At 40.7% G+C, this 20,387-nt stretch overlaps 1 protein-coding gene across 1 annotated transcript; it reads right to left on the minus strand.

Annotated features, from left to right (window-relative positions):
- Positions 1–7,745: 7,745 nt before the first annotated feature.
- LOC138885646 (uncharacterized) lies at positions 7,746–9,857 on the minus strand. The gene is made up of 3 exons (XM_070166617.1): positions 9,104–9,857; positions 8,433–8,893; positions 7,746–8,282 (listed from the first exon to the last, which is right to left on the minus strand). The coding sequence occupies exons 1-3, from the start codon at positions 9,855–9,857 to the stop codon at positions 7,746–7,748; spliced, it is 1,752 nt and encodes a 583-aa protein (XP_070022718.1).
- Between the last annotated feature and the right edge of the window lie 10,530 nt (positions 9,858–20,387).

A 20,387-nucleotide genomic window follows, 5' to 3' on the forward strand; every position in this document is an offset into this window, starting at 1 on the left:
TGATGTCGTCCAAATGATACTCCAGTTGTCTTTGAAGATTGATGTTGAATGATGCTTCCATTTGTCTCTGAAAACTTGATGATTATTCCTGTAAAGTTTAGGATAAAGTCATAAAGTTAAAAGTGCATGATAAAGTAGTGATAGTGTGAATAATAAAGTAAGAATGAAGTTGTTTGTCTTATGATGATGTAGTCATCGGTCTTTGAACGACGAATTTGATGTCGATGCTTGTAGTCTTGAATAAATTTTCATTTAAAGTTCAGCGTATAGTTATTATAGTCATAAAGTTAATATAAAGTAAATGACAAAGTAGAGAGTAAGGTAAGAAAGTAGCCGTTTAGCTTGTGAAGTTAGGCTTCGACTGACGCCTTCAATCTCAATCAATGGACTTGAAAAATGATTCATGTAAAATTTAAGTTATAGTTGTTAAAGTATATAAATTAAGTGATAAAACAATAGGTAAAGTGGAGAGTAAAGTAAGAGGAAAGCCGCTCGGCTAATGATGTGATGCATCATCAGGCTGAATGACACTTTGATGTTGAATGACTTCGTTCCTGCAAAATTCAGGCTAAAGTTATTAGTTGAAACATAAAGTTATAATAAATTTAAAGGGTATAGTGAAGGATAAAGTGAGGTATGAAGCCATTTGGCATGATGATTAGGTCATGGTAGGCCGCATGGTGCTTCGTGGTCAGTAGACTTAATTGCTAACTCCTGCAATATTTTAGCAAAATGTCACCTACAAATAATTATGTAAAGATGTTAATAAAGATATAAAGTCATGATAAAGTAAGAGGATTAAATTCAAGAATAAAAGGAGAGATTAAGATGTCTGTCTTATTAAGGCGAGGCCGTGGCGGGCCTAATGACGCTTCGTTCATGATTAGTAGATTTGACGCTTGATTCAACATCATCATCTTGTGGCTTTGGTTGCTCCTACATCTAAAGAAATTTTTTAGTTTAGCAAGGGGTATTGATTCATGTTGAGTCGAAGATTGGCTTTGGCATTGTCTGAAACATATAGTTGATGTTGAGCCTCAAATTGACCTATGAAAGTATGCTCGTATTCACTCAAAGAATGAATTTGTTAGTTTAAAAGAAAATGGATGACTTGTGGATTCACGGGTGGTGGGTTTGGGGAGGTACTTTAGGAGTGTTGATAGGTGGTGGTCTTTGTGGATTCGCTGGAGTGACTATTTGTAAATTTTTGTTGGTAGGTAGAGGATCTTGTGGGGGAAAGTGTTCTAGAACTGGTGAATCAAGGGATGGAAAGCTAGGTGGGTTTGGAACGGTATTTCTGGGTCCACAAAATGGACTATGAAATGTGATAGCCAAATTGGTCAAGTCCTTCATTCGATTCAGTTCTCCTCGTAGATCCTCAATCTCTTGTTTCAAACGGGCAAAATGTTCATCATGTTGAGTAATAGTTGTATCTTTAGAAGCCTCAAAAGGGTTATTTGGATTCACAACATTTTCCAAACCAGTTGGATCAGATGCAGAGGGATCAGACATAGTAGTTCTTCTTCCTTGGATGGCCCAACTACGCCGAGGTGATGCTGACATTTTTGACCTCGTGAAGTAGGGGTGGTCAGCCAGTTCAGTAGTCAACACAAATCAACCTTGGGGAGTAATAAAATAAAAACCTTTTGTAAAGAAAATAAAAGACAACATTAGTAAATGGTTCTTAAACTTTAAAAAAAATATATCACATAGCAAGTATGTCATATACAAACAAATCACATATTGATAGCATGTCTAGTATGCATGGGACCTCTTTGTGCCAGAGGTAGGCCTAGTGAAAATTTAAAATATAAACACACCATTATATGTCATTCCATTCCCTCTTAAGGAGTAAATGGTCTACATAATCAACGTGTTTATTATTCAAACAATGCACACAGGACATGAATGCATCACTCGGAATTATAAACCCACTTGGGCATTTGGATAAGGCTACCTAATGGACTTAATACGCCTAGGGTATTAAGCTTCCTAAGTTTGCGTGATGCATGTCCTAAGAAGGGTTTTGGTTTAGCTCTATCCTAGGTTGACTAAGAGTAACTTTTTCTAGATTGGTTTTCTCTCAAGCGGGCAACTTGAGAGTGAAAACCTCGTGACTGTCGACTGCACCACTGATCGACTTACCCAGAACTTTTCTGTAAAAAGCATTTTTTTTAAAAGTGTACGGTTGCAAACCACGTAACGCCTAGGTGTGTGCATAGTGTGAGTTTTCCAAAAGTGGAGGAAGTGAAAATGAAATGACAGTTTATAAAAGATAAGAATTTACAATATATAAGAGGTAGCACATTATCACGTAAGACTAAACAAAGAGAAACATTCATAAAAAGAAGAAGTTGTTTTTATTAACCTAAGTTTGTTATGGTTTAAAACTTACACTTCCTCAGCAGAATCGCCAAGCTGTTATACCCCATATTAATACAGATCAAACTAGAGTATAACATATTGGTAATTTTAAGGTTTAATTAATTTTAAGAGTCGTCACCTAATTATTTTAATGGTGAATTAGGACAACAATTTTAGCTAAGTCATTAATGCTTAAAGTTAACTCCATTTTATGGTCTACATAACCTTAGAAATTCTAGGTAAAGGCTCTAATTATCCTAAAGAGAAGATGTTAGGCACTCTTTAAGATCCGTTAATTATGGTTACCGGTCAAAGTTAGGTTAACACAATAAATTTTAGAGACCGAAATATCGTCTGCCAAAAAGTGTTAAGAAAAGCTCATTAGGTTTGGCTGAAAGAAGCTTAAAAATTACTCTAAAATATAAACAACTATAGATCCCATTTGAGTTTTGTTTACCTTGAAAATGGTTTTAACAATTATATTTGATTTTGTGGTTCTAAAAATATGTGATTTATTTCAATACTAGTTATTAGGCAATAGATGCTAAGTGTAAGTAAAGAGAATAAGATATGCAAACCGATGTTGATGAAGGACTAGGATCTCGAACTTAATGGAATCAGGGACCTCGGGTCCGATAATAACAATAAATTAAGAACAATAAATGAAGAATAATGAATGAAAAATAATAAAACTGAAAGACAGTATTGAGCGTGAGAAACGCAGAAAATATTCTATCATGGTAAAAAATGTTTTGTCCTCCTACAAGAGTGCTTGGGTCCCCTTTATATAGGAGGGGTGAATTCCAACATAGTATAAGTATAATCATGACAAAGAAATGCTATTGGTACAACTGTGTAACAGCCTTGTACGAGCTTGTACTATCTTTGCATACCTTATCAGCTCTAACCACGTGTCCTGGGGAGTTTTCTCGCCTTTCCATGAAGGTTATTAATTTTATACTGCCTCGAGGTAGGTCGCGATGAGCCTTCAACATCCTTTCTCGAGGTATGCATTTTGGGGTCGAACTTGAGTTTTTACTCCGAGCCCCTTGATATTGGGCTTGACATGCCATAGAGTCCTTGATATCGGGCCCCCCAGTATCGACCGCATACAGTTAGTCCCCGTGTTTCTTAGAATGAAATGATAAAAAACGATTTGAATTATTTGACTCTTCGATGTCCCCATCATGATGTCAGTCACGTGAGGTCAGTAATTGATGTGACAGAAAAGATGTGCAAAAGTCACGCCTGTACGTTTCTCGAAAAGCTTTAAATCGAAAAACGGTGGTTGGCCGTCCTTTTACCTTATTCAACACATATGACTTATCCCTATAAATACCTCAATCCTTCGTTCCTTAAACCTTTACCTTTCACAACATCTTTAGATCTGTAGCAACTATGTTTATACGCTCACTTCTTCCTTGTGTTCATCTCTCAACCGATTTCTTCTTCTCCTTCTGAGATTTTACAGCACGAATGGCAAAAACCTCTAAAAATTTTCCCCAAAAGGAGAAAGCCCTTCGTCATCATGCTCGTCTAAGAGCAAAATGGTAGTACCACCTCGTATTAAGGAGTGTATTCCCGGGCCTTGTGAAACATCTTCTGATTTCCAGGTCAAAAAACCTTCCTCTGTTCCAGGACGATGCGAACCTATGTCTCGATACATTAGCCTAATAACTGAAACTGAGAAAGTAAAGGTTGACTGCCGTATGGGGGAAGCGGTGCAAGTAGAGATTCCTTCACGTGAAGAAGACATAACCAAACACAAAGCCAGTTTCCTTAGTGTATACACATATCCTTTCATCTTAGGACTGGTAGAAGCTTCTTCGCCACCAATAGACCCAGTGATCCTCGATTTCTGCAGACAACATCGGGTGACGGTTAGACAAATCTATCCATCATTCTAGCGCATCGTTTATCTAATTAGGTATTTCTCTTACATGGTTGAGGGGATACCTTTTACCCTTGATCATCTTATTAGACTGTATAGCCCCCGACTTTATCGAGGTGGCCTAATTAAGTTAAAACGTCGATCCCCGAAGGACTTTTTGCTAGCATTGACGAGGACAAGGACCGAGGGTGGATGAGCCTCTTTGTCCAAGTCAGGACCTCGAACCTGATCCCCAATGTGAAAATAGCATTCCCCGAGGAATGGAATATGAAACGTAGGTAAATATGTTTTGCTAATGGGATATCTTTTCTTGCCTTAGAATTAACTCCCTTTGATGATGCAGCTGTCTAGTGGTACCCTGGTGCTGTCAAGGATCTCCCGAGCTGGGTATGACAACTTGATTCGACCTACCCATATGTGAAGTGTGTGTGGCGTGATCTGGTCAAGACCCGTTGGGAGGCCAAAACCCATGGTGAGTTTTTATTTCTGTCATACTCAAGCTCCTTAGAGAAGATATCTCTTGATAGTACTCTCACCCTTTGTGCTTCTGCAGGCCTCGGAGAGGCTGTTTTGATAAGGTAACCCCTACCTATGGAAACATATACCTCGAAGCCTGCTAAGGAGAAAAAGAGAAAGAAGAAATCACCAGCTGAGTCCCCAAAGACGAAGAAGGCTAAGGTTCAAAAGCCCGAGGCCGATCCAGTGACCTTAACTCGGGAAGCAGCCAAACGTTCTCGTGCCGAGGGTGAAGATAATGATGACTACCCACTAGTATTTAGGGGAATAGGAAGCGCTATTACTTCGAAGTCTACTAAGCCGAAGGTGGCTGAGCCGGATGTAGCTGGAACGGAGATCGCCTAGGTGGTCCCGACTCGAGCTAAGGGAATTTTTGAGAGGGGCTCAAACGAAGTCCCCAGGCCGACCAATGGCCAAAACACATCGGGTGCTGAAAGGAACTTAATTAATGAACCCGAAGAAACCCATAACAAAGCCCATCGAAGAAGGGAGAGGGCCCTAGTTGAACCACTCGAGGTGATCAATGTAGATGAGTCTCCACCAGGCACATCATTCTCCCCGGGCAAATACGGGATGCCCAAGATATAGAAACTCCCGGTATGGGGGCATCCCTCGGAGAGAATGATATGTTTGAAGGATATTTTGCCGGGGTTGAGGAAGACCCCGATATCGATGCCTCATTGATTATTGAAGAAGCTGAGAAGCTTTGAAAATAGGTAATCTTGACTTGACTACTATATTTTGAGTTTCGATTCTTGCTTTTTTGACTCCTTTCCTTTGCGTTTTTAGGCCTTTATGCTAATGAACCAAGTTTTTTCCAAGTCACAAGATGCGTTGGCTCACTGTGAGGATGAGTATAGGAAGTTCACCTCTGAGTTGAACGGGCTTAAGGCCCTTTATGCCAATAGGGAGGGGGAGCTAGATGACTTTCAAGCACATTTGGAGAGGATGCCTCGAAAGTGGGCCAATCTCGATGAGCATGTAATATGACATTCGTTGGCTTACCTTTGTGCTTTAGTCAATTGAGCGTTTTAATGTCTTAATTTGATTCTTTCAGCTTAAGCAAAAAGATGACCTAATGCGAGAGGAGCTTAAAGTCAGAGATATTGAAATCCTTGGGCTGAAGCAGCGCATGGATGAAGTGGCCTCCGATAAAGAAATTCTTCGAGAGAAGCTGATTTCGGTTGAGCATCAACTCCAAGGGGCAAGGGAAGAAAGCCGTAAGTACAAAGATCTCCACGCTGAATTGGTTGCTGAGTTGTCCCAGATTAAGTCTGAGATCGATTAGCTCATATCTTCGTATTGGGATGATGTTGCCACTGCAAATACTCGGGCTAAGACAGCATATGCTGAGGCCAAACTCAAACTAGCTCGAGCCCCTGACCATGCTCGGTGGGAATCTCGAAGGCAGGCTCTCGAGGAGATATATGCAAAGGGTTTCGACTTATCTGTTGAGATCGAGAGACGAAGGCCTTAGAGGAAGAATCGACGGCATTGCTTACTTCTGATGAGGATTCAGCTAGTTGCTCAGAGAGCGGTGAAGATGAATTTACCTACACCCTGTAAAGGGTATAAGGGAGTTTTTCCAATTTAAGTGACAATCGAAACATGCTTATTTATATTAAATCAGAGTCTCCACTTGGGATAATTTATGGTGTCCCAAGTCACCGGTTTCAAATTTCGAATCGAGGAAATTTGACTCTATTCACCGTCTACGAGCACAGAAATCCGGGTAAGGAATTCTGTTAACCCGGGAGAAGGTGTTAGGCACTCCCAAGTTCCGTGGTTCTAGCACGGTCGCTTTGATCATACTTGGCTTATTAAAATTACTGATTTTAAAACTTATGCATTTATCTCTTAATCGCTTTTATTTAAGAAATTATCCTGAAACGAGTCACGCGTACGTGTACCCATTTGTTTGGCGTGTCAAAAATCATGTCACGTGAACGTGTCCATAATTAATAACGCATTATTATTTTTAAGAAAGTCTAGTCGAAGTTGCGCGATCGCATACTCCGATTTTGTTTTTAGAAATCGTAATCATGTCATGCAAATGTGTCCAAAACCACGATAGTGTATCAAACGTGCCTAAAGAATACCGCGAACATTTGTTATTTGTTATATCTAAATTATGAAATTGATACGAGGGCCCTGTAAAATTCACTAAATGGCACGCCTCGATTTCCAAAGATACAAAAAAACATTAATTAAAAGAGGGCCGTGCATTTTGAGGTTTTATTTGGCACGGCATACCTCGATTCTAGTTTTAAGGAAATTCAAAGCTAAACTTTGAAGGCCGTTACTAATCCTATTTAACGTGATACTCCCAAAATAGCCCAGTTAATTAATTAAGGAAACTTAAGAGAATTCTCATTATTAGTTCTCTTTTAGGGCTAAATGTCCTAACTAATTTAAAATTAATGGAATTAACATCAGAGGCAAACGAGTGTGTGAACTTATCTTAATGGTATTTTAGAGAGAAATGCTGGGCTCGGAGAATTGGGCCCAAATTCCAAAGTCCACATCTTGCTTCAAATTCGAACTTAATGTGAAGCCCAAATCTTTTAGAACTGAACATCCAAAAGGGCGTGGGACTTGAATTCGAGTTCCCGAGCACGCAACAAAAGAATCAGAAGCATTGTGGGTGTTAACCCGAACAAAGCTTCCAACATTACATCAAATGCACCACAATCAATCTCAAACTATCTCGATAGGCAAATTTAAAAGAGATCTTAACATTCAATTAAGCTTGTTTTTATACATGCATGAACAGATCATATCAACACAGTCAAGTAAATGGATCTGAATTTAAACCATAGATTCATGTTCCACACATTTACAAATAACCAAAGTAACTCTATGCATGGCTCAAACCTTAATGCGATAAACTACACATTTCTCCTGTCGGAAAAAGAAAAATGCTGAATATCACCTCAAAACCTAGAATCACCCAGTAGAAGAGATAAAACCCATACTATTCGACACAACCTAGCAAATTACCAAAACTCCTTCCTTGTGGGGAGAGGAGTAGCTTCCCAATTGTTAATCTTTGCACTGGGCCCAACAAATTGCACATCCACCTTGCTAGAACCCTCTCTAGTTTCCACCATGTTAACATCACTGAAAACCTCTTGAACCCCTTATCCAAATCTCCATCAACATCAATCAATGAACCGGGAACCGTTTCTATTGGGCGCTTTCTAGCATTAGGCTTGACAAATGACCTAGGCAGACGCGGGACGGGCTTTGGAAGGGCCCATGCCCTCTTCTTTATTTTCCGGGTTCGTCTCACATCTACAGCCGTAGGCTTAAACCCCAGACCAAAGGTATATAAGTTTTTGGGCAGAGACACTGGCTGTATGATGCATTGCAGAGAAGCACCCAAACCTTTGCCAGGTACAAAACCATTCTTCAATATCTCAAAAGCCACCATGACTGATGCGGCCGCCACTGTAGGAACCAGAATGTTTTTCCCCTCTGGGACCTTCTCAACTGATACTGTGTCAAAGACCTAATACACTCATGGCCCCTTGTCGTCTTCAACTTCAATGAAAGGTGTGATGGCATCACTCTGGGCACACATATTATCCTCACCATGCACCACAATTTATTGTCTGTCCCATTCAAATTTAACCATCTGGTGCAAGGTAGATGGCACTACCTTAGCGGCATGAGTCCAAGGTCTCCCCAGCAAAAGATTATAAGAGACCACCACATACAACACTTGAAATTCCATAGTGAACTCAACGGGCCCTATCGTCAACTCTAATATTATATCACCCACTGAATCTTTGCCCCCGCCGTCGAACCCCCGAACACAAATGCTATTCCTGTGAATTCTATCATCATCCACTTTCAGCTTGTTCAATGTGGAGAGAGGACAAATGTTCGCACTAGACCCATTGTCGACCAGAACTCGAGTGACCATAGAATTTTCGCACTTCACCGTCAAATACAGGGCACTATTATGCTTGGTACCCTCTACGGGTAACTCATCATCGGAGAAAGTAACTCTATTCACCTCAAATATTTTGTTTGTTATCTTCTCCAAGTGGTTTACCGAGATCTTGTCGGGAACATGGGCCTCATTCAAGATTTTCATCAGCGCTCGACGGTGCTCATCTGAATGGATCAGTAATGAGAGCAATGAGATCTGAGCAGGCATTTTCCTCAACTGCTCTACAATAGAATAGTCCTGCACTTTCATTTTCCTCAAAAACTCTTTCTCCTCCTCTTCTGTCATAGATTTCTTTACCAATACCGGGTTATCCTTGGGGGTTCTGGATTTTCTTAACTCTTCGGGGGCAAAGCATCTCCCCGAACGAGTCAGACCATGAGCTTCACAAACTTCTTCTCTAACTTCTTTCCCTTTATACTTCACTATCACTTGTTCATAATTCCAAGGAACAACCTTGTTGTTGATTACTGGCAGCTGAGTTACCGGTTTTATAATAACAGGCTCTGTACGATCACCCTTCACGACTACAACAGGTTTACTCGCTACCCCTGGTACCACCACTTTAGCTTTCTCTGGTTTCACTTCGACAATACTTGACGACCCCTTCTCGACTACCACAGATGGTTTATTTTCTGTCCCTTTCAACTGGATCACTGATTTTCCACTGGTTGACTTTTCACTTGGCTTGACTTTGCTAGAACGAATCATCATTACCATCTGCGAGGGTTTCTTAGGCTCCCCTCCTTTGTGTATCAACTCGATCATATGGGTCTTATAATGGGCCGGCAACAGATTCTGATTGATATTAGGCGCCTCTAGGGCTTGAACCTTGATCCGATTTGTATCGATGAGCTCTTGAATAGATGTCTTCAAATGCCAGCATCTCTCTGTGTCATGCCCCGGAGCACCTGAACAATATTCGCAACTTACCGAGTGATCAAGATTCCTCGGGGGAGGATTTGGCAGTTTTGGCTCAATCAGATTCAACATGCCCAACTGTCTCAACTTGTGGAATAGACTGGTATAAGATTCTCCCAATGGAGTGAAAGTCTTCTTCTTCTGCAACCTCTCATTCTTGGTGGCATGATTGGGCTTGAAACGTGTTCCAGGGGGATTTTGGTAGGCCATTGGGGGCGGATAGGTATTTTGTGGAGCTGGGTATGGATTATGTGGAGTTGGCGCACGCCATTGCGCGTGGGCAAGATATTGAGGGTATGTTTGTGCATAATGGATGGAAAAATGGGGATCTGGTGGTGGGTAATAGTGTTGTGGTGGGATATATAGAGTGTGGGGGTAAGTTTGGTGATAGGGTCGAGGCTAGTTGTAGTAACGGGAAGGTCCCCTGGATCCGACTCAAGCTCCTGACTAAACTGTCGCAACATCCTCTTTCTTCTTTTTCCCAAGCACAACCCCAGTACCGTTTTGAATGGCCTGGGTAGTTGCTTTAATTGCTGAGTAGCTCATGATTTTATTGGATTTGAGTCCCTCTTCTACTATGCCCCCCATTTTTACAACCTCATTAAAGGACTTGCCCACTGCTGACACCAAATGATCAAAATAAGTGGGCTCCAAGGCCTGCAAGAAATAATCAACCATCTCACTTTCTTTCATTGGAGGTCAACCCTCGCGGCTTGCTCCCTCTAACGGAATCCATATTCCCTGAAACTCTCACCGGGCTTTTTCTCAATCTTCGTCAATGACAAATGGTCTGGGATAATTTCAAGATTGTACTAAAAATGGTAGGCGAAGGCTTGGGCCAAATCGTCCCATGTGTACCACCTGGTGTGATCTTGTCTGGTATACCATTCTAATGCCAATCCACTCAGACTTTGGCTGAAATATGCCATCAATAATTCATCTCTTCCGCCTTCTCCTCTCAAAATGCTACAAAATCCTCTTAAGTGTGCTAATGGGTCACCATGCCCGTCGTACAGATCAAACTTGGGCATCTTGAACCCTGCTGGTAACTGAACATCTGGGAACAGACATAAATCCTTATAGGCCACACTTACTTGACCTCCCAACCCCCCTCATATCTCTGAACAATTATTCTAAGTTTTTGACCTTTCTGATCATCTCCTCATGTTCGAGATTTTTGGGTGACTTCTCGGTCTCTACCGGGAGATCAAGATGAGGGGTGTAAGAATATGGTTCTGGAACTTTGAAGGTGGGATCGGGGGGTAATACTGGTTGTTATGAGTCTGGAACAAAGGCTCGCTGGAAGATCGTTGTAATACAGCAGGTGGAGGTGCCACAAAGACGGGAGTGACTGGTGGAGGAGGGTATGGGACTTGTTTGGGTGATGGAGCTTGAGAAGTATGAGAAGTGGTACCGTAGCATTGTTGGTAGAGGGGAAAGTCCGGAGACGAGTTCACAGTGGGAGGCTCCTGAGGTTGGGCCAATGGTAGGATATAAGCAGGGTTGGCGGGATAAACCGATGGTGGATGCCCCTTCGTCCAAGCCTGGAACATTTCAGCCATTTGCTACTTTAACTTATACATCTCTTACTTCATCGCATTAACATCCAATTCCTCCACCTCTTTTGACGGATCAACAATACTTGCCTCCAGTTCTTGGTTGGCCATGTTCAGCTTGTCTTTTGATCAGGTGTTGTAGGAGTGAGTTGCCAGAATGCCAATCAACTAACCACCTGACTGGACCCAATACATCAACAACAACCTTGTTAGTAATTAGGGCTTTAACATATTGGTAACCACACATTTTGGGGAATGAATGCACCTAAGCAATTAACCGTTTCTATTATGCATTTGATCGACTGCTTGCGTCATCTCGTCTTTTCCTTATTTCCATTTGCAATTTCTCTTTTCCCCCTTTTTTCTCTTTTTCATTCTGGCCTTTGCTTTCTCTTTGTTTTTATCCTCTCAGTTCCCTCTTGTTTTTCCATTGTTTCTTTCTCTTGATTTTCTTATTTTTCTCTCTTGTTTTCCCTTTCTTCTCTTTTCTCTTAGGGTTACGGTCGAATCCTATGGAGATTGCCTATGTATCATGACCCCACATGATTCAGACCAAGCATAGTTCTGGGAGTAAATGTGAAAACTGAAAGAACAATTTTTGGTGGTTTTTTTTCTTCAAATTTTCATTAATACAATCTTACTGAATTACAAAAGACTCAAAATATACTTTTTTAGGACTCTAAGACTCAGGACATGCCTTTTCTAGGAATTGAAAATAGACTCAAAACATGAAAATACAGACTCGAAAAAGGAAGAAAATACAATCAAGAAAACATCAGTGCCTCTAACCCTGCCCGAGGAACACCAACTGGTCTTGCAGCGGGCCTACTTGCCAATTCATCTTGGAGCCAATAGAGTTCTTCCATTATCTGACGAACAAAGATCATCACAGTGGCGAAAAACATGGATCTTGTCATGTCCTCACACGCACTGCATTTCATGGTAATGTAGTCAACAATCCTTTGAACTCTCTTTCTTATGATACCCTTTTCTTGCAACAGACGGCTAATATGACAGGATCTAGCCTCTAAGACCTGGGTGGCAACGTGATTTTGCTCTCGCAAGTGTTGTAGGTTCTCTTCCAACCGTGACACTAAGGCGTAACAATGTTCTCTCTCAACCTTAAAATATTTGGCTTGTTTAGCCATTTCACCTTCGAGGTTGCCAATCGCCTTTTCCCAACTTGTGACCCTTCTTTCATATCTTTCTTTTGTCTATTGAATGAAAGCTGCATGCCTTTTGGCACTTTTAGCCAACCTCGTTTGTGCTTTTTCTAGTTCAAACTCAGCTTTCTGCAGGTCATCTTCGTAGTTACGCACCTTTTCAGTAAGGTTATAAATGAGCCTTTCATCTTTCCTGCTTCGGCCCGGATTCTCGGCTACTATTTTCCGCTGTTGAACCTGGGCCCTAAGAGCTTCATTTTCTCAAACCAATCTTCTCCTCTCACCCTCAGCCTCTTGTGACTGTAAATCATTATTGAAGGTGACATTTCTCAACTCTTCTCGCAGATCATGGATGGTGGCCTAATATTCCTTTTCATTTTCCCTCCAGGCCAACCTCTCCTAAATTTTATCATCAAAAGCTTGAACATGGGGCCTTTTGACGGGCCTCGCAGGTTCGGGCTCGGGCTCATTGTACACAGGAAAACTCTTTTCAAACCAAGCGGCATAATTGGGATCAACTTCGCCCTTAGCTGGGTGTGGTACTTGGGTGTTACTTTTTAAATACCGACCACAATTCCAATCTCTTTGTACTAAAGCCTCAGGTATCATTGCTTCTAGGTGTAGTTAGATGACTTGAATGCTTAGGTCTGCCTCTTCGGGTATCACCTGATATCTTTCCAGTTGTCTCAGAACTCTTTGTGGTGCATATGGTTGTATACTTCTCGCTCCCAATATCATCAAGTGGCCCTTCGAAGCGGTCATATAAATGATTTCTGTTATTGGGAGCCATCCTATGGTCCCTTCAATCAGATCTGCTCTCAATTTTCTCAAATAGGAAACCCATGCTTCAAACCCTTCCGGTGGGATGTAATCTTCCACCTTTTCCTCGTATTTTTTGATGAAATTGTTCCCGTCTGAGGCATATCTCATGAACTTAGGATGACGGCGAAGGTGTTCGATCATCCACATCTGAAGAAGAATACTACAGCCTTCGAAAAATTGACCCCCAAATTTGCACAATGTTAATGCCCGGTAAATGTCTGCCAGCACCAATAGGACAAGTGTGTGATCTTTTTTGTCGACGAGGACCTGAGCGATTCTGGCCATACAAAGGTCTATTGTACCCTCAGAATTCGAAAATACCATGATTCCCAGAAATGCCACGATGAAAGCAAATCGTCTGTGAATTTGCCATATGCTCTTGTCCTGTTTGTTATTCAGCCCCTTCTTATGTGTTTCAAACCCGCCTGAGTGTCCAAACCTAAAATACAAGAAGTAGAATGCACAACTCCCTTTGCCCGCACGCTCCTTGCTCATTTGTTTGCTAATTTTCAAAAGATCGAAGAATTTGTGCACTAAGGGAGCCCTGGGGAATATAAGCTGCTGCTTTCTTAACTCTTGGCCAAAATCAATATACCCAGTTATTTATTCCAGGGTGGTTGTAAGCTCAAAATCTGAGAAACGGAACACATTGTGAACGGGATCCCAAAAGGTTACCAAAGCCTTAATCAAATCCTCCCGTGGCTTGATGTGCATGATGTCTACCAAGGGACCCAATTGCTCTTTTACCCAAATTTGGCCATCTTCATCTAAATCACCCCACCACCTATATAGCTGCATCCGAGCCCTTTCTATGACGGTTTGTGATAATTCCTGGATGGTATTCATTTGTACCTGTAGAGGGTTAAGTTTAGGGTTAACTCTTATGGACTCAAAACAAATCTTCTAAAAAGATCAACGAACAAAGACCCCTTTTACTGCTATGTTAGCAAAATGGTCATTTTTGCTAATGTGACCCCTTCACAATTCCAAACGAATTTTGAGGCCGGGGGAGGGGGTAAGTATTTTATTGGAAAAAGCACTTTTTGCTTATTCCTCCTAAAAATAGCCGTTCGACAATTGAAATGTAATCTAAGGCTATTTCAGTAAGAAACGACTTAAATACAACCGAAGCTGGGTCAGCTTATTATTTTTACTAAAACCCTGCAACACCTTTTATTTAATATTTGTAAAAATGAGGCCGAACCCTATGCGGGTTACCTACGCACCCCATGTCCAATTAGAATCAGACCTGCGTAGTTCGGTCAGCTTTGACACATTTGAAAAGGACACAGTGTTTGACTCTTTTGAAATAGCAGAATTTCAGGATGTTCTCAGATACCAGGGTTTTTCTTTAGAACCAGGCTTTATTTCCTTCCCTACATCACTCTTGGTTTTTATTTGCTTTATTTTCCCTAGCCGGTCAACATGCAAGCCAAAACAAATAAATGTTCACATAGCATATAGAATGCATCAGGATGGTCTGTTATTTTGGGCACACCTGTCCTAGACGGACCTAACCCCTGTGTTGAATCCCCTAAGTCAAATGCACATGATGCAAACAAACGTTACTACTAGGGATCCGACATGAAGCTGTGTTTTTCTAGGTTTAAATCCTGGGGTTTTGGTCTAGACTTGGGGTACCCGAGCGGACAACTGGGGCCGAGGAGAGGGCGACGTACCGGGAGCACTAAAGTCTGCCCGGCCTTGTCGCTTGCCCAACCTCGCTCTATTTGGTATAATTTCTACAGAAAAAGCGGGCTACACGAGCGTATGCACCATTTTTAGAAGACTCAGAGGGGCGGCATTGTCACACCTCCTTTTTTTACTACACCACCCGAGAAGGTGTATAAAGGAGTTTTTCCAATTAAAGGACAATCGAAACGAGATTTATTTTAAAAGATTCAGAGTCGCCACCTGGGAGATTTATGGTGTCCCAAGTCACCGGTTCAAATCCCGAGTTGAGGAAAAGGTTGACTCTGTTTAACAGACTGCGAACCAGAAATTTGGGTAAGGAATTTTGTTAACCCGGGAGAAGGTGTTAGGAACTCCCGAGTTCCGTGGTTCTAGCACGGTCGCTTAACCATTATACTCAGCTTAATTATCTGATTCTAAATAATTACGAACCTATGTGCAAACTTAACTTTTTAACCGCTTTTATTTAATTAATCAAAGAAGATTGCAATGTTATTAAAATATGACTCGAACCACGTCACATAAATGCACCCGTGGCTTTCAACATATTTCAACATTGTTGAGATTTGGATTTGGGTCACATAAATGCGCACCCGAATTTAGGAAGGTAATATTATTAAAACAACGCGCCTAAAGCAACTGCGCGTTTGCAACTTTGCGAGGGCCATGGAATTTTGCTAAATGACACACCTCGAATTCTAAGAATTATGTGGGAAAGGTCAAGAGCCTTAGATTTAGACTACATGAACTAATGAAAAGCCAAACCAATGCATCAGGAGCTAATCAAACAGACTTATACAATGGATACATGTTTTATTAACTTATGCTATTCATTCTTAGCGAGGACACGGAACTAGGCACTCGATAATCACAATTGAGTAAAGGATATCACTTAACTACACCGATAATACCAAACAGTGATATTCACATTTAGCCTGCTAACATGCTGAGTTTATCACAGAATCACAACAACAAAAACCAAACTAACTAGTGGTTAAAATCAAGATGTTAAGCTCTATCGATTTCTTCCAGCTGCAATGGCGAAGCTTAAAGAAACAAAAAGAGTTCTTCCGATACAGACAAATGGAACGAATTGTTCAAGACCTCAGTTCATGTTTTGCAAACACAGGTTGAATCATTCATCAAAGAGAAAAACAAAAATCTAAAGATCGAATCAAATTACAGCCTCATCGAAGATGTTAACGTGTTTCAAGAACAAAATTTATCGGAAAGGAATAAAACAGCAATTGAATAAATTTAACTAAACAAATAGTTCAGTTGAGCTGAAACTATCACGAATTTGTACTGATTTATATCCTAATTAACTAAACAGATAACTCTAATAGATGACACAAAATAGCACACAAGGTTCTTAACACTGGTTGTGAACTTACATCAACAAAGGAATTACAAGACTCGCAACCAACTCAGAGAAAGCACGATAATGGTTCACAATTCCTTTGGCAGAGTATTGAAGTGAATACATATATGCAGATTCCATAGCAGTAAAATCTCCTGCAGTAGTCATTTAAACTGCAAACACATTTCGGACAACAGCGAAACAAATAAGAAGTGGACCAAATAGAGGTGAAGCAGAACTGGTAGGCCTAGTTACACAGAATCAACGAAATAATGACAATACAGTGCCCCTCATAGCTCAAACTACCTGGCTCAAAAGATTTCAGAGGCCAAAATACTCCAGCACCTACAACAGACGAGATTGCGCGGCCAACGAAGATTGAATTCGAACAAAAAAAACAACAGATACAGTCCAGAATACTTAAGATACGAACACATGAACGCGCCGCTTATTGACAACTTGCTCAGATGATATGCAGTTAGTTACGCCCCAAGCATAAAAGTGAAAACCAAACAAATCGAAGTTCAAAGAATATCCGTAGGGTTCCGAACTAATTGACCATCAAATAGACAGTGATTAGAAGGAGTATCATGGCTTATTGCAAGTTTAAACTCCACACACAAACAAGAATTCTTTTCCAAAACTCATTCCCACATATACCAACTTTGATAGCTACTAGGCAGCCATAATACTTCACAATTTTCATGTCTGATTCTATTCAAGAAGCCTAAGGACAGAAATGACTGCTGGAAACATGAACATTAATCTCTATGGCCTTATAGGTTAAGCTAAATGCATGTCGATCCACTAATTCACAAGTGAACCAAGCCCAACAATCTTGTAGCATTTAAACTGCAGCTAAACCAGCAGAAATGATCAAACAAGAAGGCTTCCACCCTTAAGGTTTTATGAATTTGTTTAAATGCTCAAATTTAACAAACCGGTGTGCGAATTTATACAACTGCAACCATTATATCAGTGCGTACAATCGCTCGTTCAATATAGAATAAACACAAAAACAGAAACAGACCTGAATCAAGGCCAAAAGAATTCAGCCTTTAATCTGAACAACAAACACTGACTTTCAGGTAGTCTTAGACCAAAAACATAACGGAACATGAGCACACGACACAGAATCACGGAAAAACAAATAATAATGAAGAAGAAATGAACTTGGAATCAATAAACACTTCCGATTAACTTTGCTCGAATGTTTAATACAAGTGAAATCCAATAGCTAACACCAGCAATCAGCAACAAAAACAAGTAGAAATCAAAAGCTCAGACAGATATTTGAAACGATACCGAGATTTAGAACTTAAACGCAAATTCCAACGCAAACTTTAATCAAACTCCATTGTTGAGGACCAGAAATCAGGAAAAAGATGAAATGCAAAAAAACGAAATCTATTTTTGGTGATTTTTGTTGATGAACCTTGAAATGCCGTAAAAACCTGAATGAAATCGAACTCAGATTGTATATATATATATATATTGCTTTTTCTTTTCTTTTTTTGAAGAGGGTTGAAAAGAAAAACCTCGAGCACTCTCACCCCCAAAAAACTCAAGAACTCTCGAAAAAAATCCCCCCCCCCCCTAAACGAGAAAATCCTTACCTTCTCCATCCCCTAAAAAATCTCGAACCTTCTTATGAAAATCTCCAAATCCTCTCCATCTTCCTTGAATGATTTAGGGACAGATGGAGGGCATGGATTGATTTCCATCCATCCACAGCCCCCATATGTCCAACAAATAGCTCAAGAGTTAAAGGGCACGTGAAAAATCCAGAGGGAACCTTCTTATTTTGACAGAGGTCGTTAGAATTTTGCTGACGAGGAGAGAGGGGAGCACATGGGGTGAATTTGAGCTTACTCGCTTGAGATTTGGCGAGTTGAACGTGGCTGAGATGAAGAAGAAGATGAACAAGGGCGCTGCTTTTGGGAACTTAGGTTTTGCTAGTAAGGTGTCTATTATGTTAGAGATAATGGGGTGGGTCAGTGACGGGTCAGGGTTTGGGGGGCAGACGGGTTGGGGCGTTTGGTTTGGGCTGGGTTTGAGCAGATTTTAGGAGAAAGGTGTTTGGGCCTGGGGGGGGGGGGGGGGAATCAATTGATGAGCCCAAAGCTCAAATCCTTTTATTTCAAAATATCTTCTCTTTTCCAATTTCAAGTTTTTCTTTTCTTTCCAAAATTAAAATTAAAAATAAAACCTAAATTAAATCCCAAACCAAATTATCCCACCAAATTAGATTATTTACTCAAAAATAATATTCACTACAACTAATTAATTACCAAATTAAAGAAAACTACAAGATTCGAAGCTAAGTGCAAAAATGGGGTTTTTGTGATTTTTCTATTTTTGTAAACAACTAAATTACAAATTAACACAAAAGTGCAAAATTAGATCCTAAATGAAAATTCCATGTGTTTTTTTGTATTTTCATGAATTAAACAAAATTAAACATGCACGGACAAATGCAAACAATACTACAAAAATCTATGAATTTGCAAATAATGAGAAAAATTCATTTTTGTTTTGAATTTATGGGAGTAATTCATATAGGGCAAAAATTACGTGCTCACAGCTGCCCCTCTTTGCTCAGAAACACGAAGAGTTTTCGTGCAAAGATAAAGTGAGCGGATACGGGTGATTTTTGCCAGTTTGAATACTCCGTGGAAAGCATTATTGAAAGATTTGATTGCACCCTACTTCCGAGGTTGCCTACATAACCTTGGCTTAAAAGGAATCAGGTCAGTGTAGTTCGGGAAGTTTTAGTAGCTGGGACTACCATGAAGCTGTGATTTCACTGTTGCTGTTGCTGCTACCACTTACTGAACCCCTCTTATTACACCATGTCAAAATAAAACAAGAAGCTAAACTAGACTATGATCTATGGATTACAAAAGTCCTCTCTATATTTTCAAACTTGTTCTTGTAGTTCTTGTTGCCTTGTTGTCCTCTATTCTCTCGGTAAATTTCTTTGTTGCCGCCTTAGATGGTAAACTGAGATGTTTCCCTTTCTCCAGCTGGATGCCTGACTGCTGAACTTTGATATGTATTCCCATTCTCTCCAGGCGGGCTCCTGATCACTGAACTTGAATGTATTCCCTGCTCTCCAGGCGGACTCCTGATTGCTGAACTTGAAATGTATTCCCTGCTCTCCAGGCGGGCTCCTGATTACTGACTTGAAATGTATTCCCTTCTCTCCAAGCGGGTTCTTGACTTCTAACTTGAAATGTATTCCCTGCTCTCCAAGCGCGCTCCTAACTTCAACAAAATGACAACAATAGAGGAAATTTTTCTGCCCCAATTTGGGTATATGGGAACACATGTAAGTGTAGAACGAATCACATTACCAACTATCAATAAGAACTTGAAAGCTAAAATTTGAATTGTACTCCCTTGTTCTCCAAGTGGGCTCCTGACTGCTAAACTTGAAAGTATTCCCTGCTTTCCAAGCGGGCTCCTGACTTCAACTTGAAAGTACTCCCTGCTCTCCAGGCGGGCTCCTGACTTCAAAACATACAAAACAAAGAATTTGAAAGCTAAAACTTAAATTGTACTTGCTTGTTCTCCAGGCGGGCTCCTGACTGCTACGCTTGAATGTATTCCCTGCTTTCCAGGCGGGCACCTGACTTCAACTTGAAATGTGTTCCCTGCTCTCCAGGCGGGTTCCTGACTTCAACATAGACAAAACAAAGAATTTTGAAAAAAAAACTCAAGTTGTACTCCCTTGTTCTCCAGGCTGGCTCCTGATTGTTGCGCTTGAAAGTATTCCTTGCTCTCCAGGCGGGCTCCTGATTGCTAAACTTGGAAATGTATTCCCTGCTCTCCAGGCGGGCTCCTGACTTCAACAAAATAGACAAAACAGAGAAAATTTTCCTACCCCAGTTTGGGTATCTGGGAACATGGGTGAGTGTTAAACTGAGTCATTCTACCAACTGTTACTAAGAATTTGAAAGCTAGGTCCTATTATCCAGGGAGGTCCTGACAACTGACAAATATAGATCTAAGTTGTATCTTCTAAAGGTATTACTTCCGCTAAGTCCTGTTATCTAAGAGGGTTTTAAACTACATCCTATTATCTAGAAAGGTCCTGAAAACTCCTAATTGAATCCTATCTTAAACATGTAAACATTGAAAACCA

The sequence above is a fragment of the Nicotiana sylvestris genome, chromosome 2, assembly GCF_000393655.2.
Source record: "Nicotiana sylvestris chromosome 2, ASM39365v2, whole genome shotgun sequence".
Classification (NCBI taxonomy): domain Eukaryota; kingdom Viridiplantae; phylum Streptophyta; class Magnoliopsida; order Solanales; family Solanaceae; genus Nicotiana; species Nicotiana sylvestris.